At 42.2% G+C, this 26,032-nt stretch overlaps 1 protein-coding gene across 2 annotated transcripts; it reads right to left on the reverse strand.

The window, feature by feature from the left end:
- Positions 1–8,206: 8,206 nt before the first annotated feature.
- SENP5 (SUMO specific peptidase 5) lies at positions 8,207–22,558 on the reverse strand. 2 transcript variants are annotated; one of them, XM_010225570.2, is made up of 9 exons: positions 21,171–22,558; positions 17,849–17,954; positions 17,550–17,697; positions 16,854–16,901; positions 14,872–14,949; positions 12,244–12,381; positions 10,520–10,603; positions 9,110–9,160; positions 8,207–9,017 (listed from the first exon to the last, which is right to left on the reverse strand). In XM_010225570.2, the coding sequence occupies exons 1-9, from the start codon at positions 22,123–22,125 to the stop codon at positions 8,907–8,909; spliced, it is 1,719 nt and encodes a 572-aa protein (XP_010223872.2). In that variant the 5' UTR covers positions 22,126–22,558; the 3' UTR covers positions 8,207–8,906. The 2 variants fall into 2 exon arrangements, with proteins under 2 accessions (XP_010223872.2, XP_010223871.2); XM_010225569.2 differs by having other exon boundaries at positions 8,207–9,035.
- Positions 22,559–26,032: the final 3,474 nt, after the last annotated feature.

Below are 26,032 nucleotides of genomic sequence, written 5' to 3' on the forward strand. Positions count from 1 at the left end.
TTACCTAAATAAATAAATATATGCTCCTTCACTCCTCAGTCTTAATGGCTTAAGGGAAGGGGAATTTTTAATAGGTAACAATCAGGAAGAAAACATCTTTAACTTCACAACATAGTTAATATTGTGGGCTACTTAAAATGTGCTGTGTCCTGCACTAAAACATCAGTCTTTAGACTGGAACAAAGGATGATTTTATGTATTTCAATACAAATATTTACATATTTTGTCATGAGCTTTTCTCCTAACAATACCAGTTCCAGTTCAGTTAACATATGCAGGGCAAGGTGGTCTTCATATAGTCCAGCTCAGTGGGAACAGAAAAAGCAAAGGATCTTCCTCTTCTTGTTTATCCAATAAATTCACATCAACTGGGGAAGGATGAGACCTACAAGCTTAGAATCTTGCAGGAAAAAAAAAACACCCATGAAACTTCCCAAAAGTCTGTAGGTACTAAATAATGTAGACAGTTGGTCTCATAGCTGCTATTTGGAAGTCCCCTTTACAACTCCAGAGTCTGCAGCTATGTTATGAAATCTGCCCTGTCGTGACCAGGATGTCACATTTATTACCATTTATTTATGCACCTAGAAATGCAAAACTGTTTGATAAGCTTACTTTTAAAATTAAAAAAAACATTTTGTACATTTTAATTGTAATTTCATGTTCAACCAAATGTACCTCAAGGAAATTTGAGTTAAAAAATATCTATTTAAGGTAAGATTCATTGTAAAAGTGAAAAACTAAGGTTCTGAACACAACAGTGAGCTATGCCTTTGTTTAAATGCGTATTCCTTTACCATATCACCCTCGCCAGTAAGAAGTAGTGCCATATTTAATGCAAACAGCTATATTTGGATACAAATCATGTTTTAGCAATTATACTACCCAGCAAGAATGAACAACTCTGTAGTTTTTAATAAAACACATATGAGAAACAGGATCTTCAGTTTACATTTATTTTTATCTTGCTCATTCGTGCTCTCAAGCTACTTTGTCTTGTCTTTTTATCAGAGCAAAATAAGGATATGTTTGTCCCTACTGTAGCTTTACTGCTACTCCAACATCAAGTGATCCCTGACTTTCCTACCCCACTCAGAACCGAGAGCTCCCTCGGGAAGCCCTAGCTCAGGTGTTGGGCTTCCCTCATCGGCAAAGAAATAAGAGCATCAATATCGTAACTTGAGAAGTACTCCAAAACCGAGGGCTGGAGGATACTTACGGAGCTGGGGAGAAGTGGCACTACCATCTCCCTCCAAGCTGGAGGGCAGGGCCTGTTCTCCACCCGATTTGCTGTTTCTTGCTTCCTCGCAGATTCCTGTTTGCACCCACACAGTTTTGGAGACCTTGCTTTCTTCCTTCTTCATGCATCACCTGGACAAAGCAAGTACTCCTGGTACTAAAATGAGCCTGAGAAGCCAATATTCCTCTCATTTTAAAGCCTAGCAAAGGCTCCAATTAACTCCCATGGGCAACAGACAGGCATGTTAAATCCACCTTGTTTCAGTCCTTAATTGGCTGATCTGCCCCTTACTGCAGGGAGGAAAAGGTGGAAGAAGGGAGGAAAGGTAGAGAAGAAGAACCTAGCATGACAGGGTGACCTGGGAAACAAATGAACAAACTCCCATCAAAATACCCCTGTTATGGGCAGTAGCTCAGGAGCCTTCTGAGTGCCTTGCTCTTCCACTGACTCTGTGTTTTGTCAGATCCTGAAGGTATCCCCATGCCATCACCCTTAGTTCCTGCTCCCAGGCAGGCAAGACTTCACCACCTACCCTCTCTTCAGGCACCAGACACAGCAAGTGCTTAATTTTATCACCACCTTCAACAGAAAGTGTTACAATAACTCATGGAGGACATCGACTAATACATCTGGGGACATGGACCAGAGGGAGCTACCAGCAGCAAGGTCAGTATGGGCAGTGTTTTGCCCAACACACTCTTTGCAATTTTCCAAAGCAAAGCCTTCCCTCGAACTTCTCCACGCTTGGGAAAAGGAGAGTGCAGATTTCTGCCAAGCTGAGAAATCCCATTAGCGAACCAGATACGCAGAATAAAAAGTACAGAAGGGCAAAGCTATCGCAATGCAGTTTGCTTTCTGTCCACTGAGTGGATTAGCATAATTAATCAAGTATTTTGAAGTTTTTAGACTGGGAAGCAATGCCACCTAGTGAACAGGAGCAGAAGGGCACGTTGCGTATACGTTTCTTTTCCTGTGAGACCAGAATAGGGTGGGACACCAAATGCAGCGAGCTGCCACGGAGAGCTCGCAGCCGTACTCGGGCACGTATCAACCCAGGTGTCCATCCACCAGCTGCCCCCCTCCACCTCTCAGCTACACAAACAAGTTCAAAGATATTTTAAGCAATGAATAATTTACAGAAAAAATGCACTTTTGGTAGACCTTGAATTTAAATTTTTGTTCAATGCTTTCTAAAGTGAAGAGATAGACAGCTCAGAAATGACAGAAGACTAAAATTAGAGATAGATCATACCGGCATTTATAAAGGTATTACAGAGAGAAAAGGCAGCACTGAAATTGTTACTAATTTTAGGCCAACGCCCGAGCAGGCAGCAGGAATTCAAACAGAATTCCTCCAAACCCAGGGCTCAGCGGCTGCCTTCAGCCACGCTGCAGCCCCACAGCCGAGCTGAGGGCAACGGGTTCCCGTTCCTGCTCTCAGCCATTTTCCATGTAAAGATCCAAATTGTGAGCGAGTCAGGCTCTGCACACCACATATCTGATGCAGGGCATTTTTGTGTCCTCCCCTTCCCCCCCAGACGAATTCCTGGTTTTGTTTAGCTATTTGCAAAGCCATGTCAAGCTATAAGCACACGACCACAAATCAGATGGAAGTTGCTACTGATGTGGTTTCTCTTCTTCCCCTGCCAGCGTTCGCCATGGTAATACAGAGTTATAAAAATAACAGTCATGCTCTCGAGCAGAGCAGCAGTTTGATCAAGCTAAAGACTCCTGGTATGCGAGGCTTTTCTACCAAAAAAATGTTTTGGTCAATTTGTAAAATTGATGGGACTCCAGAGCAATCGCGCTGGAGCCGAACACTTCTATCTTTGATGGGTTTCATGGACAGTGAAAAGGGGGTGTGCGTGTGTGCGAACAGACACATTCTTCTTCCAAGTGTGGTGCACATTTTGCTGAGAAACATGCAAGAATAGTTCCCAACGTGGCAGGCACCACGCAATCAGAAGACATCATTCCGCTGCCGATCCCTCAGCTCAGCCCCGGAGCACACGCTATTTTTACGGTGTTTGCGTGACATCTGCTGGTCAAAAAAGTACACCGGGAAGAACAACGTGACTGCCGCTACACCCAGAGCACCCTCCCCCTCAGACACATGGAGGGCTGCGAGCTACAGCCCTAGCGAGGGCTTCATTGGGACCTGCCTGCTCAGGTTATGATGCAGATTCTTGCAGAATAATCAAATAGCGATTTTTTTGGAAGGGAACCTAAAAGTTCCCCAGGAACATCTTGCACTCCAGATGCACTGGTCCTCTCAGAGTAGATACACGTCACCTTTAAAGACTGGGTTATGTTATCTAGGGACAACCAAATGTCTAGAAGAATCCTAAGCAGTGATAAATGCAAGGCATTGAGTTTCATTAGCATGAAACTTTAAGCATTTTCCAGAGGAGTTTTTTTTTTTTTTTCTCAACTTTACAACATAGAGAAATCTGTTCAGCTGATGTGTGACCCACTGGAGGGCAAAACCCCAAACCCTGCCAAATATCTGCCCTGAAGCCTGTTCTCTGCCCTAATAGCAGTGCTTAAAAATCACCTCCTTAGACTAATTGCGCGAGAAGCGACGGCGTTTCAGCCTGCCAAACCAAAAGCAGCCCTCCAAAGACAGCTCTTCTGAATGACAATACACTGCAGGTACATTTTAACACCAGCTGAAGGGTGTTCTGGAAGAGCCTCCGGAGCAGCCGGTGCTTGTAGGAGGCAGGAGCACCCCTGTGAGCTCTGCACGGCCCAAACCCGTCAGACAGGGTGAGGACAGGCCAAGCCAACATCACCTTAAGGGAAGGGGAGTTCAGCCCAGCACTGCGGAGGGAGTTTCTTCTTCAGCTGCACTTGCTGCCTGCACTGAGCTGATCCAAAACGCAAGCACCTGAAACCAGACACACTACCTGCATGGCCACAGCCCCCGAAGCTGGAGTCTCCTCTCCAGCCTTCTCAATCCCTCTTCCCAAAGGTTCCCATAATAATGACATCTCCTCCTCTGCAGCAAGACACACAATCAACATGACCCAACCCATGGCATCCAGCTGACTACATCTCACTTAAAGGGCAGTTTTTCCCTTGCCCTTCCCCCTCTGATGCATTTAACTTGAGGGGGAAAGGGAGGAACGGATTTCCCAATGGATTTTCCATCCCTTCACTCAGGCACTTCCCAGAGCTCTCCCACAGTGAAGCCCAGGTAACCTCAGCGACAGGTGATGTCTGAGGCTCCTCAGAAGCATCTGGAAGCTGGAGAAAGCACCACATTAGGGGAGATGAGTTACTATCATAGCTGAAATCCAATACAAAAATTAAGAATTCATCAGAATTTCAGGCAGCAGTGAAAGCTACTTTGCACATGTTCTATTTACTTGTGTTCAGGGAAACTAAATTACTTTATTTCAAGATATTTCACTCAGTTTGCAACAGTTTTTAGCTCTATAGGTTGTAATACTACATGCTCAGAAAACTAAATTCAATCCTTAAATCCTTCTAGTGGGTTAGTCATAGAATCCATTAAGTTCAGGCACAGGCAAACCAGACTCATCCTTCCCTCCCAATGCCTATTACATATAAATAGTAATTATTGTTCCTGGCAAGGCTCTGGTGTCTCTTATGATTTTGTATTTTAATGATCTGATTCCTTAGCACTTCCTACTGAAAGAATATAGTTAACAAGCAACCATGTTCCCTCCTCCATGATAGATTTTTAAATTATGAATGTAATAAAGGCAATGATGTTGCTAGTCTCATGATTAATAGCTTAAAGAGACATACCCTAAGCCTTCAGTCCCCCTTTTATCACAAATTCACAAGCTGTATAGCTTTGTATAATTCAGCAAAGATTTAACTCTATAATTACATAACTAAATTAACAAGCAATGCAAGGGCATTAATTTAGTTTGATCTAGAAAAGCAATTTAAGTCCTACCTGTTCTGTTGAGACATCTGTGTTTTTTTAAATGCCACCTTAGTAGGAAGCGTCTAATGCAAGATTTCCACCCTTATTTATGCAACGTGTGACATCTCCAGCCTTGTATGTTGTCACAGCTCAAATGGCAGCAAGTTCCATCCCTGCAGCGCGACGGAACAGAAGGCGTCGTCAGCGTGTGCTTCAGAGCTATCGAACTAATCAACTGGAGAGGCTTCTCCTAACAACAGATCCCAAACAAGCAGCTATAAACATTCCCTCAACCATCACATTAAAAGCTTTTAAAATTAAAAAGAAAGCAAACTGCTGAAAAAAATATAGGGTTTATGGTGAAACTCGGTTTTATTACTCAGTTTATTACCACAGGAACAGGGGCTTCATTTGATTCAAGAACATACCCACAAAACACAGTTGTTGCTTGGAGGAGCTAAGTCCACGTCACTTCCCAAGGTTTAAGTTTTCACATTAACTTCAACAAATGCTACAGTTGGAAATGCCAGTCAAGAACTCAGAGGAAGGCAAGATAAGCTAACCATTATGTTAGAGATTCAACACAGGCCAGTGACACTCTGCAAGCCTCTTTAGCTCTGCTAATCAGTGCAAGACAAACATGGAAAATATTAGCTTTACACTCAAAAGGGCCAGGTGAGAACGGAGCAACAGTACATCGGATAGCATGAAAGCCCTGTCTCCACTCTGCAAAGCATCTAAAGGCTTAAGAACAGACACAACCTACCTTGCAGAATCAAGGCCAAGCTTTGCATTTCTTTGATTTATATCAGCTGCACGGTCATTTTAAACTATAGATTAAAGCAAACAGAAAATAGAAACTCATAATTTATTTTCAATTTTGTTTAAGGTTTATTAGAGCTCAAGTAGCTTAAATACGTCACATGAAATGGAGGCTTTACTAGTTCTGGGACTATTTGTATAATCCAGCCTGGCTAGACAATCCCTCAGAACAAGTCATGAAATTTAAGCATCAGCCAAATCAGTTTACAGTGCTTATGAAATTCTGAATATCACATTAATGGATTTGCTAATAGCCATAACTACATCCACATAAATATGCCTCCTATAATAAAAACACTCTACATAGTTCTGAATGCTTTAAGAAATAGTCAAATGACTACACATTATTGAGTCCATCTCCTTAAAGGCATCAAAGACATTCTCAAGGATGAGTTAATTAGTCCAGTTTCATAGGATACATCATTACTGAGGGTAAGATCCTCACTGCCTCTGATTAAGTGCAGCCCTGCACCAATGCACTTTGCTTACATTAGCTCTGTTTTCAATTTCCCCCTCTGTTCTTTTTCCCCAGAGGCCGCTCACTGGCATGTTCACAGCTGGATACTTGAGTGCAACTTCTCTACACTGCCCCATAACCAACTGAAATGCTTATTAGCAAACATCTAGCTGACAAGCAAGCAAATAAGGAGCACTTTTTAACATGCATCCTTCTCCACTCAGTTCCCTAGCTCACATTGCAGCAGATGTAAATGCAAGGCCTCCTCCCCTCAAGCGATCTGATACACATATGAAGTCATTTCAAAATATCTACATTGTTAAATCTACACTGTTAAATAAAGTTTGCAGAAACAATGTCCTTTTTGCTGATGTCACTGATATAGGATCAAGATTTAAGACTTCTTCAAGCTTCTCACATAAAGGAGGAAAGTCAGATCCCTATCACGTAGGCAGCAAGTTTCAGGAAAGGATTGTTTGTGGTTCAATGCTCCAACACACACCCCTGCAAAGAATAAATGCCCATTAGCAATGCCCCTCTTCTATGAAAAAGAATGGGCTTCCTTGGAGTCACTGAGATGCTCCCAGTCATCCGTGCTTCCTTACCAAACTTCCTACTTTTAGGAGGTAACAAAAGTACGTTCATGCAGTTTTCCTTCTACATTTCATTCCCTTTCTATAGTAAGCCTTGCTTGAGGACACAACTTCACTCACACATCCAAACTTGGCACTTTTTTCATGCATCTTCCTGGCCACTCCATTCTCCCTCCTCATTTGTGCTGGTACAAACATTTAGTGACAAGCCAGACTGGGTCTAGAATGCTTGAATTAAGAGCAGCGTTTTGGTTGGCTCCGTTTTGATCTGGACCAGTTCACTTGGCAGAAGGAAACAAGAAAAAGGCAGTAGTGACTCACATGCTTTAGCTTAGCACTTCAGACACTACATCCCAAGATTAAATTTTCACTTCTCCAGCACAACTCATTGTGCACGTGCTTTCCTTCCTAGCCTGGCTGCACTTGGCACTCCCTCCTTTCTCCTTGTTCCCTCCAGCAAGCCAAGAGGGATTTGCACCCAGCTTTGCTCAAGCCTGAATTCCTTTGCAAGACAGAGGGAAAAGACAGTGTCCTCTTCCAGAAGTCAAGCCTATTGCTAGACACTAGGTGAACCAGTGCAAGGAACGATATTTAGCACTGAAAAATAATATTCCCCTGGGCTCAGCCCTTTATCTGGCAGAGAAACAAAGCTGAAGACATTTGTTGGTGGAGCAATCCTATACAGCAGTCCCTTCAAACAAAACCAGCTCTCTTCAGGAAGGAGAGCACAGCTTACAGAGGAAAGCCACAATTAAGCATCAAGATCTGCTGCCCTCCTTCACGTGTGCAGCACCACTGCAGCAGAATGATGTCGGTTTGGGGAGTTTGCAGAGCAGCCACCACAAGTGCTGTTGTGCCCAAAGAGCCATCCCCACAACTGAACAGAAACAAACTAGAGATGCTTGAGACAATCACATAGCAGATGCAGCAGAAATGAATCAATTCATATATGACCAAAGGCAAAAGCCAATGGTAAAGACAACAAGCTGTAAGAGAATTGATTTGCAGACAGAAGTGAAAGATGTTGAAATGGAACATTTTGATTAAGATCGTGGAACTGAAAGTGATTCAAAACCATTTGAGATTTAAATGGTTTTATCTTGGCATCTCAACTGACACTTCAGGAGCAGCTTTGTAATGCCCTTAATACACATGTCACGGAAACTTCTGCAGCACACAGGAATATACTATCAGACTGGCCGAACATCTCTGTACTTTTTATTATACAGACAAATGCTGAAGCTTTATTTGTGCAAAGGCTGCTTTTCATCTATGTAGAGACAGGCTGATAGTGACAGCTGGATAAATGTTAACAGAACAATGTTTTTATTAGCAACTTGAACTATTTAAAAAAGGGGACTCCACAAATCAAATTTGTAGATGAATTTACCACCCTAAAAGAGAGTGGCAATTCAGTATTATACAGCCACAATGGGGGAAAAAAATGGAATAATCAAATAGCTTCTAGCTGTTCTTTTTATGGCATCGAGTTTGATACATTCAAAGCATTATTGCATCAGAAAACAGATCATGCATCTTTATGTTTCCAGACAAATTCACCTGTATTTGTCATTTCTAGCTACGTTTCAAAGGTGCACCAAATCTACAGTTTTATGTTTTTAGTTGCATGCTTTGCCTATACGCATGCTCAGATAATAAATATTAAATACAGGAAAGAACATAAGAGAACAAAACAGACATTAGAAATATTTTTGCGGCAGCTCTGTTACATTCTGCCAGGTAAAGAGCTTGTCAGAAAAAGTTGAGGTAACAACAGTGGCCACACCACTCAGCTGAGAGTCACTCAAAATCCATGGAAGTTTTCAGAAATTCAAGTACACCAACACCAGCCGCAGCTTGTCAGGAATACTAGAGAAACTGGTGGACTGTATTTCATTAGTCTATTAGCTGGCGTTCACACAGCTCCTTGTAAATCCTTTTTCTCACTCTGGGCATATCTTCCTGGGAGAACTGAAAAGGCTGGTCTAAGGCGAGGCACTTGCAGTACTGAGAAAAAGGAAAAGGCTTGATTGAAAAAAATAAGTTTACAAGATGAACAATACAGGCCACTCAATTCTTTTTTTTCAAAGTACACTTACCTGGAGCACAAAAACCCCACAGTCACTGTCATTTTTCTGTTGTGGAATGCACTAGAAGGGAAAAAAGCATGAAGCACTTTGTTAGAAAATTAAAGGGCAGCTAAAAATCTAAGTCCTATTTAAAATCCAGGATGAGATCTTGCAAAAAGATTAGGGGTCTTTGTTCTCAGAGTAACTTGTTCTGCAGCACAAGAAACCACAGTCGCAATTACTTATTCTGAGCCTGATTTTGCAAGGTGACACTCAGCACCTTGTTAGTAACACCTAACATTTAGAAAAATATATGATGTAGGACAGAAAACAAATTACAGATCTTTCTTTCAAGTTTATTTTCTTTTAGCGACCTATGCAGAACAGCTGTTCAATTAGTTTAAATAAATGTTTGTATAGCACTATCTGCTTTACACAGAACCAAACTACATCAGCAAAGTCACACAGGCCTAGACGACTATTCTCAGCACCCCGGCTCCTGGCAGCAGCTTTCCTCTCCCAGCCACACCAAAGGATCTCAGAAGGAAAGGGCTGGCAAGACTGAGGCAACCCCAAACAGTAACTTTCAACCTTAATTTCTTCCAATGTGCTCAATTTGATATGCAGCACTAAAAAACTCTGCTCACTAGTGTTACTGTGTTTCTAGCACTCAAAGGGGAAAAGCCATTTTCCTCAGCCCGCAAGATCACCCACTTGACAGAATGGAAGAGGACAAACTGACCACGCAAAGTGTGCGTGAGTGTGCAGGGAAGTCATTTAATCGTTGTATCACACTATTGCACTTAAAAATAACTCTGCGCAAGCAGGGAGCTGTTAGGACTGTGTCTAGTGTGCAGTGACCTGTTTATATCTTTGAAGCCACTATGGGAGGGTTACGCAAATCACAGAATCCCTCATTTGCACTACATACAAGTTGTTCCTTTTTATTGCTGCCAGGCTTTGTTTACTTGTGATCAAAATGTGCCACAGAGCATGGAAGACCAAAGCCCTCTATCCACTGAGAATATAAAATACAGGCAGTAACAACATTAGCCCATTTGCTCCCTCACCAAATCCCACCTATTTTGCATGATGTGGGACAGTCCCTTCTGCAGAAGTCAGGAAGCTGAGTCTCCAGCTCATTCAGCCCTTGACCTTGTGCCAACACAGGCAACAGCTACAGGTTTGGCAGCATGGGTATTTAACTGACTAGAGATTAGGCTCAGATCACCAAGTCACTTACAGAAAGTATTAAAGACCTGATGGGAGCTGAATGAGCAGAGTACTAATTAGCTTGGGTAGCCACTTGTGTAGCTCCTATCACCCTCCCTATAGTCAGAATAAAATTATTTCCTTCTTGCAAAGATATGCCAGTTCAGAAACAGTGTTCCTGAGTCTCCCAGAAGGTTCAACTGCAGGGCTTCAGGTGCTGGCACTTACCTTTGTCACAGCAGTCTGCCAACCCTGAAGAAACTCAGGGCGATTCTTCTCTTTTGCTTCAGTCAGCAGATACTTTCTAATGTTCTTTAAAAGGAGATTAAAGAGGAACAATATTATTCACCAGTTAAAGCACAGGAGAAAGACAGTGACATCTTCCTTAGCACCCATTCGACAGTGAGGATGAATTTCGGGTGAGCGCTAAGTATAGGGAGCTGAGCTCAGACCTGGAGGTAAGGACATAACTCTGGGGGGGACTGCACCTTCCACCATCAAAGCTCATCCTGGTCTTTCAAGGGAACTTTAACATTTCTCATTCCCCCTGTACACTGGTGTACTTAATACTGCACTGGAAGTACCACTAAGACAGAGGGATTCTTCTTTGGGGTATGAGACACTGCATGGCCCAGCACATGTTTTTCCTGACTCATTCACCCAACACCAAGGCCCTTACATCAGGGTAACAGCACTTTCAGCTCAGCTCTCACTACAAAAAGCTTAGCATTCTGCAGCTAATCAAAAAAGCTCCAGGGAGCATTTCAGTGACATACAGGAAAAACGTCTGACAAGTGAAGGGAAAAAGAGATGGAAGGTAAATGAACCTCTGGTCTAGTGTTAAGCATATCCTTCTACTTTTCTGTAAGTAGGCTAGTGTTTAATACAACAGTCTAAATGCATTCCAGCACACCCAGATGCACCTTAGTTCTATGCATCACAGGGCAGTCTGTGTCTTCACTCCCTCACCCCCAGAAAAGGCAGGAACAAGTGTCTTGTGTTTGAGAGACAACTAAGGGCAAATCCCTAGCCCAGAGAGGGATGGGACAGGTCACACTGAAAACCTGCAGGAGAGGCTCTAGTGTTGATAAGAGGGAGCCTTGGTTCATGCAACAGGTTCAGAAGCCGAAGAGCATTAGACCACTCACTCCCAGCTCAAACATGAGTTTCAGCAAATGCCAGCAGGGAACAAGTATCTCCATTCAGATGTCCTAGCTGTGAGCTCTCCTGGGTACAATAATTACTATTCTGTTGTAAACCAACAACCGCACACACATAAAATAGAGGGCTGCTGCATCCAGCAGGCAATTAAGTTGACAAAATTAGCCTTTGCAAGAGGGTCATTATGCTTTGCTAGCCCCAGCAAAAGCTTCCTGACTGCTCTTTACCAGAAAGACTGATGCTTTAACTCCAATATTCAGGTAACAGCTTCAAAAGGTTGCTGGGGTATAATAAGTGGCAACAGTAACAGCCCAGTAACAGGTAAAGCACACTGGGCAGCACTACAGCCTCTTCAGTCCTGCTCTCTCAGTCAGGCACCCTCCCCTAGGAAGGGCCAAGATTTATAGTTTCCTGAACCCAGAAGTCTGCTACTGTTTCTAGAGCTGCTTCCACTCTTGTTTAACTAGTGTGCTTCCTTATGTCACTCTGCTTTGAGACCCTGTCTTTTGTGGGAGTGACAAGACAGAGCAACAAAACATGTGCCAATTATACAGTCAGGCTACTTAGGCAATAGGCAATCTGCCCTCAACTCCCAGGTCTGATGTGGATTCACTCTACAACGCTCTAGGTCCATTCATCAGACTCCTCCTTGTCACATCAAGCTAGCTCATTTCATACATGGCAGGACAACAGCAAAACACACTGAATTTAAACTTTAAGGACACGCTGACAAAGGTCTTGTTCGTTTTTAAGAAAGCAGTTGAAACTTTACAGACAGCTGTCACTCTTACCTCTACACAAAACTTAAAATGAATGCCTTGGGAATCATAAAATGAAATAATTCGATTGGGGATGTTCACAGTAATGAGGGACCAGTGGACTTCCAGGTGAATAGGAATCAACAAGAGAGCCTTTTTGAAAAAGTCCACCTGGCAAAAACAACAATATACGTTAGAAACAATTCCATGGGCAGGAAAGCACGACAGAAACTGTATCCATCTTCAGCAACCCCTAGCTAGTCTTCTTTTTCACCCTGTGCTGCAAGACATTCTTCACGTTTCACATATCTCATTAGCAGGCACAAACACAGAGCTACGGTCTATCTGTGCACCCACCTACGGAGCATTGCACGGGACCAGGCTAAGTGACCACTGTCTTTGCAGCAAAGGCTGCTCGTGTCACACTTGGAAGCCTGGGGTGAAGTGGGGCTTGTATTAAGCAATGCTGGTGATACAACCCGGGCTCAAGTTTGGTCAGTCGCTTATCTCCTGTAATGACATCCTGGCAGTGCAAACACCACTGACTTACAGCAGATTTGCATCATAGACAGTGACAGATTCAGCGGTTGTGATTAAGAACTCCCCACAAACACAGCGAGTTGGTGCAGTTTCTGACTCCCTCTGCTTAAGGCAGGCTACGTCACTGCCAGGGGAGCACCACAAGGTGCCTTGGTAGCCAATGGAAGGGAGACGGGTGAAGGCAGCACAGAGATTCATGATTTGCTGAATTGAATCTTGGAAGAGACCAGGGAGGTTTTGAAGCACAGAACAAGGAGGATGAGATGCAACATCCCTAGTATCTGTGCAGATGAACCCTGTTACACCTTGGAAGTTAGTCATAAACCAGGGCCTTCCAGAATCTTCTTGCTCATAGTGCCTCTAAACAGATCTAATTGCTGAGGTTTCAGTGGTACAGACACAGGACACAGAAAGAGAGGAAATCCTCTGAGGGAAAAGATTCCTGCACTGCTTTTTTTTTTTTTTTTTTTTTAAGTACTATGAAATTTGAACACTGCATAATTGCTGCAGCACTGCTACAAGCTAGGCCATTCACAAAAAAAGAAAACAACAAACAACAACTCTTTGTGACTAACAACAGGAAACAGAAGGTTTTTGTCACAGGTGATTGTCACAGGCACCTACTATGGCTGCTCCCACCTGCAGAAACCGCTTCCTGCCCAGCTTACAGCACACTTAGCACACAGCAATCCATCATGCTCAAGCAGGAGAAGCAGGAAGATGTCAGCTAGCAGCAAGAAAACTCAAGTAAGACAAATGAACTACGCTGATGCAGTCTGATGTGCAGCAACAGCAGGGCCAAGCTAAACTCAAGGAGCCTCCTGTGACTCAGGCTTTGAGCTTGCTGCAGGGGTGCAAACCTTTAGCAGAAACAAATGGAAAGAGGCAGCCAAAAGATGCAAGTGTCTTAACTAAGACGTGGTGTAGCAAAAAGGCTGTGGCAGCCTAGAGTCACTGCACCCAGAGCACACAGAGCCCGCGAGCCAGCGCGACAGGGAACGGGAGCAGGAGGCCGAGCCCAGCAGCGCCCGAGCAGACACGGACGAACAGCGGCTTTGACACCACTTCATGCAGATGCACAAGGACACATCCTTCTGGGCTCTGTCCCAGACAGCATAATGCATTTATAGAGCCTCATGAAATACTCATGTTGAAGCTTCCTCTTAACTGCATACTGCAAGAGGAAGCAGTCTACCTGCACCCTCCCAGTGGGAAGGGCTTAGAGAGGAGACTTCACAGCAGTTTAAATAACTGTCCTGTCCACACCTGGACACTCCTCAGCAAACATGCAATATGAACACAAGTTCTGCTTTCCAAAATCAGAGAAAAAACGGTTTTCTTTTTTAAAATCCACCAGTAATAAGCACCAATAAAATATGCTTTGATTTAGTGTCTCTTTAAGGAGATTTTAATAAATTATATGAATAGGTTTTATATTTGGATATTGAGTTTATCTCTAGCATTTCACAGATGTGTGCTATTTAAGTGCTTCTGCAAAAAGATCATACATTCAGATGTGATTCTTGATTAGTGGTGTCTCATTTCCCATATTAGAAAGGCCAAATGTTCACAGAAAAAGTGCTCTTTGTACTATAGCTGCCCCAGTAAAGTATCACAACCATCATATAATCATTTTACTGCATAAATTCTGGAAAACAAAGTGAATTTTCTCCTTATCCTCATACAAACAACACTTTGGCCTATTCACTATTGCTCTTATCTCTGCTCTCTAGTACCTGTACATGTCAACTCAGCAGTAATAATTTAATTTTATCAAATGATTCCAGGCTGAGATAAAAAGGAATCAGAATTAAGCCTGATCTTCTGTAGACTAGTGCACTGGGCACTGTCAAGAGCAGCAAGAGACAGTTTAGGCACTAAAACACATTGCATGAAGACACCCAAGAAGTTAACCCACCACCTAGGATACAGCCATTCCCAAAACAGGTTTTCAGAACATGGTCACACTAACCCAAGCAGTACCACTGTGCTGGGGCTTTTAACATCACCCCATTTTGCACAGCTCCTAACCCCATCCTTTGCATATAACAGCGTTCCCAGTTCCAAGGTCATGGTTTAACCCACCCAAAAGAATCAGAGCTACATGGAATTAAAGGATACCTTTTTAGTCCATCGTTTTACCCCATTATATCCTTTGGTTACGAGCTGTCTATGAAAAAAGCTGTTAAAGAAATGAACCTAAAAAAGAGAGAGAGGAGGAATAAGCACAGAAATCTTCATGCATAATCATTCCCTCTCCCCAAGGATAACTTAGACAAAACAACTTTTAATGAGGCAATATTTGATGCAGGTTTAGAAACAGAACCCCAATAGGGACAAACAGCACTACAGATGCTTTACCAAGCCCCAACTTTTGCTGTTCTTTGGAGAACAGATAGAGCAAGACTTGCTGCCCCATAACAGGGGATGTAAATCACTGCAGCATTTCTATTTACACTTTGATATCTGCAGGCATATTCGTCTCTGATCTTTTGTTGAGGGTAGGCTGGGGAGAAGAACACCAGGATAAGGAGCTGCAACTTTTGTTTTTCTTTCCTTTCCAGAGATTAAGGAAGAGATCACTGGGCTGGGGAAGGGGGCTGGTAGTCAAGGGAATAACTTCTGCTTTCAGTTGAGAGAAGCTGTAAGATTCAAAAATAATTTTTTTGATCAAAAGGGTATGAGATTTAATCCAATGTGATCATTTGTATTCAACTACCATAGCCAGCTCCAGACTTCAGACAGAAGCAATATTCTGTTAGTTAAAAGCATTTTTAAGTTCTACCACATCTGTTCTGAGAATAACTAAAAACCTGCGTTTATGGCAAAAGACTGTAGGCTTGTATTAAAAAAAAATGTAGCTCCAGGTTAACACTATTATCCCCCATGCTTAGCTTCTGGCAATTACAGGAACAGATTAATATAAATGCAAACCTGCAACATCTGTTTTTAATAATTCTGCAAGAGCAGAGGTGGTAGAAGTCTTGAGTTATTACTTGAAAAAAGTTAAGAGAATTCACATCTGAAAAGGCAGACTAACACCCATTAGCTATGCCAACAGACTTCAAAACCACATTCAGGGGCACTAGCACTAGATCTCCCAGGAGGATTTCAATTATGCAGTATAAAAAAAAGCAGGCACAAGCAAACAGATACAATCTCCAATACCTCTACCCTAGCTCACGCTCAGGAAGTACACAGAATATTAATGAAGAATCACCATCAACACCAATCAAAGCAGCAGTGCTCTTTCTTCTGAGCTCAGATATTTTAAGCATTACATTCTGCAGAGCTGATCTAAAAATGGCTTGGCTTGGTTCTTCCTTTGTGGTCTCACCTGAAAATTGTTCAGCTCTGCTAGTAAACAGATGGTTCTTTATAATTGCCACTGCTGCAAGTGCAAGGCACAGAAGGTGAAGCAATTTATTTATTTATTAAGTTTCCTATGTACTACCAGCAACAGATAGAGCCATTGCAATGTGAAAGCAGTTAGCATTCTGTTAAGAATGCACAAATTCCAGTAAAGTCCTGCAAAGTCAACACTGCTGAGGAAGGGAGCAGCTACGTGTTAATTCACATGCACTGGCCAGGCCGCTGTTTGAGCTGTGACTGTTACTGCCCCACAGCTGGCAGGCAGCAAGGATTAGGTGCCACCATGTGACCTGCCCTCACAGCAGAGATGCAACTTCAGGGGAAATTTCCTCTAAGACTGGACTGTGAACCAGGGCACAGACAAACATTTCAGAAGCAGCTACACTGGAGGCAGAAACCTTAATGGAAAGGTGACTGTGGGATGGGGGAGGCAAAGCAGGGCACCTGCCTTCCAAAGGTAGGTCAGTAACACAAGGCTACCAAGGCAGACACCTGCAGGCTACCCCAGCAATCTCCTGAAATAACCGCAACGGATCTGAAAGCTATTTTAGTGCAGTAAGGATACAAAATTTGAGCTGCAGATAGCAAAAAGGGTGTCATTTATACTGCAATCAAACCACATGGCACATCATTTTGAGATAATCTTGGACTTGTATCCAAAATATTCTGTATTTCACCTTCCCCAGTCAGTCTTTCATTAGTCACATTTGCATAAAAACAAAAACCCTCACCTTTTCAGGGACTGCATCCATTATGAGTTCACCATACATGTTAATTATCTGCAAGAGTTAGTAGATATTTAAATATGTACAGAATAATTTTTTACGACTAAAATTCACAAGCTTCCACAAAAAGGAGGACTTTTCACACTATAAACAGTAGTAAGAAGGTGAGCAATTATAGTAACTTTTTGCTATAGTCTGGAGGACAAGCACTCTGGAAGTAGTAATAGCATGCCAGGAGAGAGACTGTGTAACTTGCTGCTTGAAGGCTGCCTCAATTTGAAAGAGTTTAATTCAATTTAGTTTAGCAGTGCATGTCCTGGGCACTGCAACCTTCTTGCTTTCTTGGCTACAGGCCACAGCCTGCTGTTTCACTCTGCTGCTCTTGTATTCTGCCTTTCTTACATTAAACTAAGGGCAGGGAGGGAGGAATGGACACTTTAATGCATATGGGTAACCATTATTTTCTTAAATAGTGCATCATTTTCTCAAAAAGGAAATGATTTAGTTGTAATACTTCCTGTCTTCCAGACCTCTAATCACTTTTATTGCACCTGCCCCTAAAAAGCCCTCACTGCTTCCTCTTGTTTCTCAAGTGTAAAGTAGAGCTGTTGGGTATGATGCAGCAGTAGGTGAGTACTGATACTATAACATTGAAGGGCCAAAAAGGGGTAAAGAACGACAAAAACACCAACCATCGCTAACCTGGTCATTCAGCCAGTTCTGGCCTTCCAGTGTAGCTAAATCATCCATATCTAGCATGTGCTTATTATAGAAGACCCGGAAATTGCAAGTGGAGGATTTTGGATGTTTTTCCCGATACTTCATGATTTCCCTGGTGATAAAAGGTTTTCTAAAAGAGGATTGAAGAGGTAAAAAGAAATAAGTTAGTATCAAGGTCACACCAAATGGACTTGTATTCCAGGAGGGCTTCCAGACGGAGTGCTCATCAGCAATGTGAGCAATTTTTCCTTCACAAAGGCTAGAATGTTACTGCTACACACCTATGAGAGAAATCTTCATTAAAGACTTCTTTTAATCTTCCCAAGACATCTTTTTCACAGAGTGGAACTAAACTGCCATATTTCTTCATAACTTCGTCTAGGAATCCTTTAAATATACCAGAAAAAAAAAAAGTACAAACATGTAAAATAAAAAAGCCTCTGAGTTCACTGGACCAATAAAGTAGTCATTTCTAGCAAGTACTAACAGCAAAGCATTTGGCAACCAAGCACGCAGTACCACACATGGCAAATATTAAATAAAAAGGAGTTAAGTGGAGTGTCCCCTCTGCCAATTAAATAAAAGGTGGAAGGGAGGACAAGACCAGGAAGCCAGGAATCTGATCATTCAGCCTTACAGGAAAGGATCAGACCCCTTTATTGCCATATACAGATTCCTACATCAAACTAATTATAATCAGTACTGAGAGGAGGATCCATCCCACTGCCCATTTCTACTAGCCTCTAAAGTCACTCTGCTGCATCATGGAAGACCATCACCTTCTGCAACAGTTTTCATCGAGAAACCCAAATCTTATTCCTGCAGGATGCAATTTGCTTTCTTCAAATACAAATATCCAGTCAGTGTTCACAGCCTGTTCAGCTCCTCAGTTGCTACCACAGCAAGTGGAAAATACACTAGCCTCACAGACAGCTTAATTCCTTTACCCTAATATTCTAGGGATGCCGTTGGAGGCGTGATGGCCAGGTATACCAGCCTGCCATTCTCTGGGAAAGCACTGGGCCAACAAAACCCCAAAGATACTAATTGGAAAGGAATGAAGAGATGAAATCTGGAAGGCTTAAAACACACCCTACAAAACTTATTTTTATATGGATGACAAGATACAAACAGAGGAGGCATAAATCCCACCCAAGCCTCCAAAGCTGCATTGAGACTGAAATAGTGGAAGAACAGGATTTCAACACTTAAGAGAACAAGAAAAGAGCCAAATTCCTCAACTTTCCAAAAATGAATTTTTGAATGCAGCAAAAATCATGTGTTATATATACAGAAATAAAGCTGGATTCCAGAACAGAGTCCAGAGAAATTGTTCTAACCCCAATTCCAGTGCTTCTCTCAGCCCTTGTGTATGATGGGAGAGAATATCACTGGATATCGCAATGTTCTGCTCACTGCTTAAGGCTTAAATGATGTTGCCTGAAAACTTTCAATGATAGAGATGGAAAGATGACAAGGGAAACATCTGACAGAATAAAATGCCAGAGAAACATCAGTCAGAAAAGGAAAAAATAATAAATAAAGAGACCAACAAGACAACAAGAAAAGCAGCAAAGATATCGCAAGAAATACACCTGGATGGGACAGAAAGGAGGGAGGATTCAAGAGCAAGATCATACAACAAGGAAGCATCTGTCACTGGCAGATACCCTTCAGTGCAACTCCGCTGCACCTACCTAACAACTTGTATCCCTTGCATCTTAGCAGACTGACATGAAGGATGTTTCACACCCTAGTCTTGATGGAAAAGGCATGGGACTTAAAAGTCTCCTGACTTTCAGCACATAAATTTTTAAAAGCTAGTTATTCATGCACACACAAGAATTATTCTTGGAGTTACAAACACAGCAGTAAAGTTTTAGCAGACATCTAGCTAGATTTTGACCTGTCCTAATGCTAATCTGTGCAAAGTTCCTATCACTTTGGGGTGCAGTTAACATTCCTATACAAGCAAGGACTCATGTCCATAGTTATGCCAACATCAAAATGCTTTTCTAGCCCTTCCCTCAGCTGAGAAAACTCAGAAGGCCTCTGCTATGAGCATGAACTGTACTTAAACTGTTAGCTTCTGCCAGGAACACTGATGTACTGACATCTATAAGTTTTTCCTAGCGGAGGTCTAGCTTCAGTTCAGAGGGGAATCCTGAAATGGAAGCCGTTCACACTTATTTTCAAAAGTTAGGTAAGAATTCACTGAAAATTGAATGAATTGAAAAATCATGAAGACTGTTAATCTAATGCATGTGCTGGTTGCTATAGATATATATATTTTATATAAAGAAGTTAATTCCGTCCTCCCATGAACAGGACCACGAGGGCTTATCAAACACCAGAACTTTAACATTTGCCACTCTGATGCAATCTTGGCTCTCTGTTGCAATAAGGACTACATCTCTTTTTCTGCTAGATGAACTTTAAAAGTCCCCTGCAGAAGCACCCCTTCTGCTTAGCACCCCAGATTATCAGTTTCTTGCATAGTGTCAGGTCCTTGCTGGATGATGAAAAGTCAACCACAGAGCAGTTTATCCCAACTAACTTGCATATATGGATAGGGAATGCTAAATCATCTTGTGCATCCAATTTACCATTCTTTCACAATAGGTTTTAGAGAATCAGCTATAAAATTCCAGGGGCAGGGAAAGGCATGAGTTCTAAGCAAGGACAAAGGGGATAAGCATGGGGGAGGGAGGAGGAGAAAAGAAAAAAGAATATGTCAAACCTCAATTTTTTTTTTCTTTTAAATCACATGACAACATCTTCAGGTTTGTGGGAATCTATAAATCCAGCTTTCCCAAAAGACAGCTTATGTTATCAGAACCTTGAATATTATATTAAGGGTACAAGATGACATAATCCTTACTTTATATAAGTATCCTGATACACATAAGACAATTATTACAAATTTAACCATATTCATATTGGTGACTATCAAATTATGCATGCCCAGCCTTTTGCTAAACAAGCTCCAAGGAGGACAAGTCTTGTCTTTCTTCTTAATTAACTCTTATTAGACAGATTTTTAATCTACTTTATCAATAATCATAGAGAAAAACGAGTATAAATTGACCAGCATGTGGCTACTAAAACCTGAGATAATGAAATTACATGACTTAGCTTCAGTTTAGGACAGAACATAAGGTGAGTAAATAAGACTGGAAGACAGTATTAGAACACTAGGGGTTTTCAAAAACCAAGCTAATAGTAGTAATTGGCACCCATTTAAAAAAATGAAAGTTTTAACCCCACATCATCTTTTGAAAACACATAGTTAGAGATAATTGAAATGTCTATCAATAATCCCGCACAAAGCATCCAATTAAATTACATGGTATCTAAAAAACAAGCACATGCACCATTCGACAATCCCTCAAAAACAGCTTTTCAGTTTAGCATTAATTTGGCCTTCCTTCACGCAACCTTCCTCTTTGCAGCCTCAGCTCATTAACTGTTACACTAAGCACCTTTTAGAACTCGCAATGAGAAACCACTTTAATAAATGAATTAAATCAACATATAAACTTGATGATACATTCAGCAGTTTCCAGGATCTGCTGGAAGCCCTAAGATGTGTAAGAGGTATACCACAAAGCCACGTTGTCAGCTGCTCATCAGCCACCCGGGAAGATTTCTGACTGTTCCTTTTGCCTCCCTTCTGAGTTCCTGATTTTAGTCCTGTGCTTTCTGGCAAAGGCTCTTCAAGAGGACTTTTACAGTAAGGGTGATCTAGTAACTTTGTGCCAAAAATATCCAGGTTTAGCGAGCCCTCTACTTCCATTTGGCTAGAGCCGTCCTCACTTTGTGCCAGTTCCATGGATAAAGGTCCATTTGCAAAATCATCATTCAGATCGGAACCCTGCAAGGAGGATTGCAACAGTATCATTTCATCTACACTCATAACCTGATTAGATTCTGCATCATCTTGACCTGAAATAGCAATTTCTTTTTCTGCCACAGAGATGAAAAGGTCGGAGCAATGATCCTCTGTCAGAGCCTCATCTGTCTCCACCTCGTGCAAGGTCTCTGCCTCCGGAGCTCTATCGTGCAGTTCTGGTTGGACAGCATCAGCGCTGCCATCCCGGCCTCCGGATTCTGGCTCCTCGGAACACAGCTCCGTACATGGTGACGGATCCTGCGTACAGCAGATCTCAGGTGCACATATTTCATTCTCCTCACCTAAAGATTCAGGTGTATTACTGTCCATATCTGATAAGCTGCACTGCTTCCAAAGACAGTTACTTTTAAATTTCCAGTAGGAAAGCCAGTTACACAATCCACTGTCCAAGTCCCGCTGGAGAGTCTCGTGATGGTCCCTTGTAACTTTCTCCACCTGCCTTGGCTTGATTTTTCTTGACTTACAGGTTCTGCCTCTTGCTTGAAGTTTTGGGGATTTTATAATTCTATACCAACACCTAACCACAGAAAGTTTCTTATGCATCATAAACAAAGATCTCTTTTTTACAGTATGATAGTTGAATTTGGACCTCTTTACAGTTGTAAAGGGGATACAAGTTCCATTCCACTCCCTTTGAAACAGCATTTCCTTTTACAGTGGTTTAAAACTATTAGGACTGTGTTGCCCTCACCATTATTTCTCTCTTTCCCATTACACACAAAACCTTCTTTCATTACAGGTAAGGCAGCACCACACAGCACACTACAGGAGACATAATGGATATTGACTTGGACGCTATCGAGAACAGCATCGGTTTCTAATTCTTTGTTCGAGGGATCTTCATGCTGAAAGGATTCATTGTTGAGGGCTCTTTTACTGCTTCAGCAGATGGGCTTTTGGTTGTACCATAGGGACAGGACCTTCTTGCCCTCCGTATTTTTGCAATGAATGCTCTATATTCAATAGTATGTTTTTGATAAGTTTTGGCATTTAGAAGCACATCAGCATCCCACCTGCTCTGAAGCTCAAGTGCCTGCCTTCCACACTGGAGTCTCAAGCGCAATTTGTTGCAATTTAAACTCACATTTAGCTGTGCATGCTGTCTTTTCTTCTTAGCTAGGAAGCAATACTTTTGGAAGTGGTATTTTCTGAGCTCCCAAAATCCAAGGGTCCATCTCCTAGACTGGGCAAGCAACTGACTTCTTTCATAAAGCAGGTTCCTTCTATGTTCTTTCATTTTTCTGCTGCATTATGACCTTGAAAAAACAGCTGAAAGAATAAGGGAGATTAATTAAAGAATTATCTGTATTGTAACATAATAGCGAAAACTAAAGGCACATTCCTCAGGCAGTGTGCCTATCTAAAATTCCACCCACCTCCCAGACACAACCCTGCAATTCCTAAGACATTCTCAGCCACACCAAAAGGAGAAAAAAAAAAAAAAAAGCCACAACACTGGAGCTGTAACAGCTCAGTGCATAAGCAGGCTCTTCTCTCATTTACCTTCCCTTGAGGTACAGTACTAAACAGGTAATCCCTACCCAGCCCAAACTCCCTATATCTAATTTTTGACTCTCTGGCCCTGGATGAAATCTCTCCTAATACCCAGGTTGTTAAGATTAATTAATTAGCTTGTCTCAAAGGCTTTTAAAAACCAAAACACCAAGTCTAAATCAGTCAAGTCAAAGAGCGTGTGCAGGTACCTCTGCAGAGCAATGCCCAACAAATGCTTGTTCTTGTGCAGGAGTGCTAGCGGGCACTGCGTTCAGGCACTCACTTCTTTCACTTCAAGCGATAATTCACATTTTGCAACAAGAAGCTTTCATGCTCTGTTCCTCTATATTTACAATTACTGCTTACTCCATCAGACAACGTCAAACTGCCCTTATGAGTGTTTATCATTATATTAAACAACATCTTGTAAGTAGCACTGCTTTAATGAAGCTCCTTTTTCCACTAAAAACCTGCGTCTCCAAGCATGCAGTAATAAGGACGTATTTGAGTACCAAAGTACAATTGCTAAGACAGCTTCTACCAGCCACATTTCCAACCAGGTACAACAACAAAAACACAGAGGTATAATTTAGGTTGCTCCTAAACTGCACTCGAGGAAGTCTTGGCTAGTTCTGCTTCAGTTGTTATTGCACCAACTCAAATTTAAGAACCTGAGGAGAAAGTCACAACTAAGCTCAACACATTGAAACAGGTGAACTGTTGAGGACAATGAATTTGCACTGAATTTGCAATGAATTTGATTGGTGAGAACCACACACTATACAGTGATGCTGTCAAGATTTCACCAGCAAACCCTTTAAATTCAGAAATGCCCAAGATGTCTGCCTTCCAAAGGCCATAAAGTGAAAGGAATTTACTGCCATTAGCTCTCACCTTTTTAGCTTTCTTCGCATATCATCCATAAAGTATTAAATATTAAATGTCTCGATCTCTTTTGCAGTGGAAAAAGATAACTCTGCACAGCTACAACTCTGTGCTAATGGTGAATTCTGGTTATTAAAGCTTTGTACTTAAAGCTTTAGAAAAAAAATGGGAGTTATTCAACACTTATGTTTTCAGAATTACATATATACATATATATATATATAATATATATATATCCCCGAAGCTCTTGTAAGCACAACTTTGTGCCAGTTTGAGATATTTAAAAAAATAATAATAAAAAAAATCAGTGAATATCTCAACAGGAGGAATACAGGAACAAGCTCTCAGAACGCCCTTGATCTCACACTCAGTAACAAGTTCGTTGCAGATGCATGCTATATTTTAGTGAAAGCAATGAACACCACACTATTCGCAACTTAGATGCTTGCAACTTACCTTCCCTGAATCAAAGCCCTGGAGGAGACACAGCACATTGGTATCTTTTACTAACTTCAAGCCTGTTACAATTTAACCACTAACCAACCTTTGGCAGCCCTGTTTATCTTTAGAGGGCAGGTTTTGCCCAAAAAGCCCAAGCAGAGGACAGGCCACGTTGCTAGCGGTGCTCTGACTGAGGTTGCTGCTGGCACCCATGGGAACTCTCTGTCCCCTGGTGCAGACCCAGCCTCGAGCTCCTCAAAGCCCAGAGCACACGTGGCATGGGGCCAGCACAGGGCAGCTCAGGAGCCACGTGCAGCTGCTGAGCAACTCAGTTACAGCTCACGTGCAATTTCTGCAGGAACCTGGCAAGCCCAGGGACCCCATTTCCACTGGAGATCCATGGCAGGTTCTTGGGGGCACAAGACAAGCAGGAAGGGCTGTGGGCTGGAGAGATGGGATATACAGCACAAGAAGTGCACTCAACAGGGGCTCTGCAGTGAGGGGGGAAGATGGAGCCCCCTGCTCCCACCACAGGCTGCAGATTTGGAAAGCGAGAGAGGAAGCTGAGGAGGGTGTCTTTGGAAACCAGCGCAGGGTTAGAAACTGGTGGGATGAGGAAGTCTGAAGCTGAAGCTGACTCAGTAACCACATGCAGAAGTGCTGCAAGTGCACAGGCCCAGCAGTTCGCTGCGCTTTGCTTCCGTTTCTGACCTGCTTAGCACAGTTCTGTGAACTGCTAACCAAACAAAGTTTTGACCTAGAGGTGAAAACCGCCCTATGGAAATACACTTTAACTAAACACCACACATTAACGCAGGACTCTACAGAAACTTTCAAAGTCCAAAACTACCAGTTCATGGGACAAGATGGAGTTGACAACTTGTTATCATAGGAGTTCATGGCTTTGCAACAGCTGCCTATGTTTAGTTTAGTCTTGTCTCTTCCTTCAACTACCTCTTATTGAGAACAAACTCAGAACCTCACCCAGCTGGCTAGATATCTGCTAAATTTACTGCTGCCAAGGTCATTATAATTTACTTAAATCCATGCCTTCATCTAGGGTAAACTAGATTAGTGAGGATGTGTAGATCAGGAAAAACACAGAAGGAGAAACAGTCACAAATCAGTCAGAGCAACGAAAGAAAAAAATATTAGATTATGAGTCCAAAGTTACACTTTGTACAACTAGGGCTCAGACGTACAATAAGGACATGAGGTTTTTTTTGTTTGTTTTTAATTTTCAGGTTTTAAATTGATTTTAATGGCATATTACTCAAACTTTGTCCATTCCTTCCTGGACACCTTTCCAAGCAAGAGCATGGAAGCAGCTAAAACACACTACAAATTCTTATTACCCAAGCTTTGCAAAAACAGGTACTAGAATTTTCAAGTCCCTTCACATATGAGGAACCAAAAGTGTCCCTGACAATTTTGTAGAAGGCTTTCCTTAACACATGCATGTTTTTAGGGTTATTAAACACACTCGCATACGACATCCAAAATCTCTGAGGAAGGATAATTTTGCCACTCGTATTAGTGACTCACATGCAGGTAAGCAAAGGTAGAGAGAGCTGTTACCACAGGGTTTTGGCTAGGACAGTTTCCCTGGCTCAGATGTGCCTCCAGGAGACAGACTTTAGTTAGGTCTAGCCCGCAGTCAAGGCCGCTGCTCTGCTGCCTTCTGCCCTGGGGTTCAGCACTCCCACCTGTGGCAGGCATCTCTGTCGAGCTC

This window comes from Tinamus guttatus, unplaced genomic scaffold (assembly GCF_059628265.1).
Source record: "Tinamus guttatus ecotype Peru unplaced genomic scaffold, ASM5962826v1 Tinamus_guttatus_pri_ptg000198l, whole genome shotgun sequence".
In the NCBI taxonomy this organism is placed as follows: Eukaryota; Metazoa; Chordata; class Aves; order Tinamiformes; family Tinamidae; genus Tinamus; species Tinamus guttatus.

Coding starts and splice junctions, on each gene's coding strand:
- SENP5 (XM_010225569.2), bottom strand. CDS start 22,125: ATGCTGTTTCAAAGGGAGTGGAATGGAACTTGTATCCCCTTTACAACT. Junction 10,604..12,243: donor ATTTTAAGTTTTGTGTAGAG/GTAAGAGTGACA, acceptor CTCCTTTTAAAG/AACATTAGAAAGTATCTGCT. Junction 9,161..10,519: donor GGCAGACTGCTGTGACAAAG/GTAAGTGCCAGC, acceptor TTTCCCTTCTAG/TGCATTCCACAACAGAAAAA.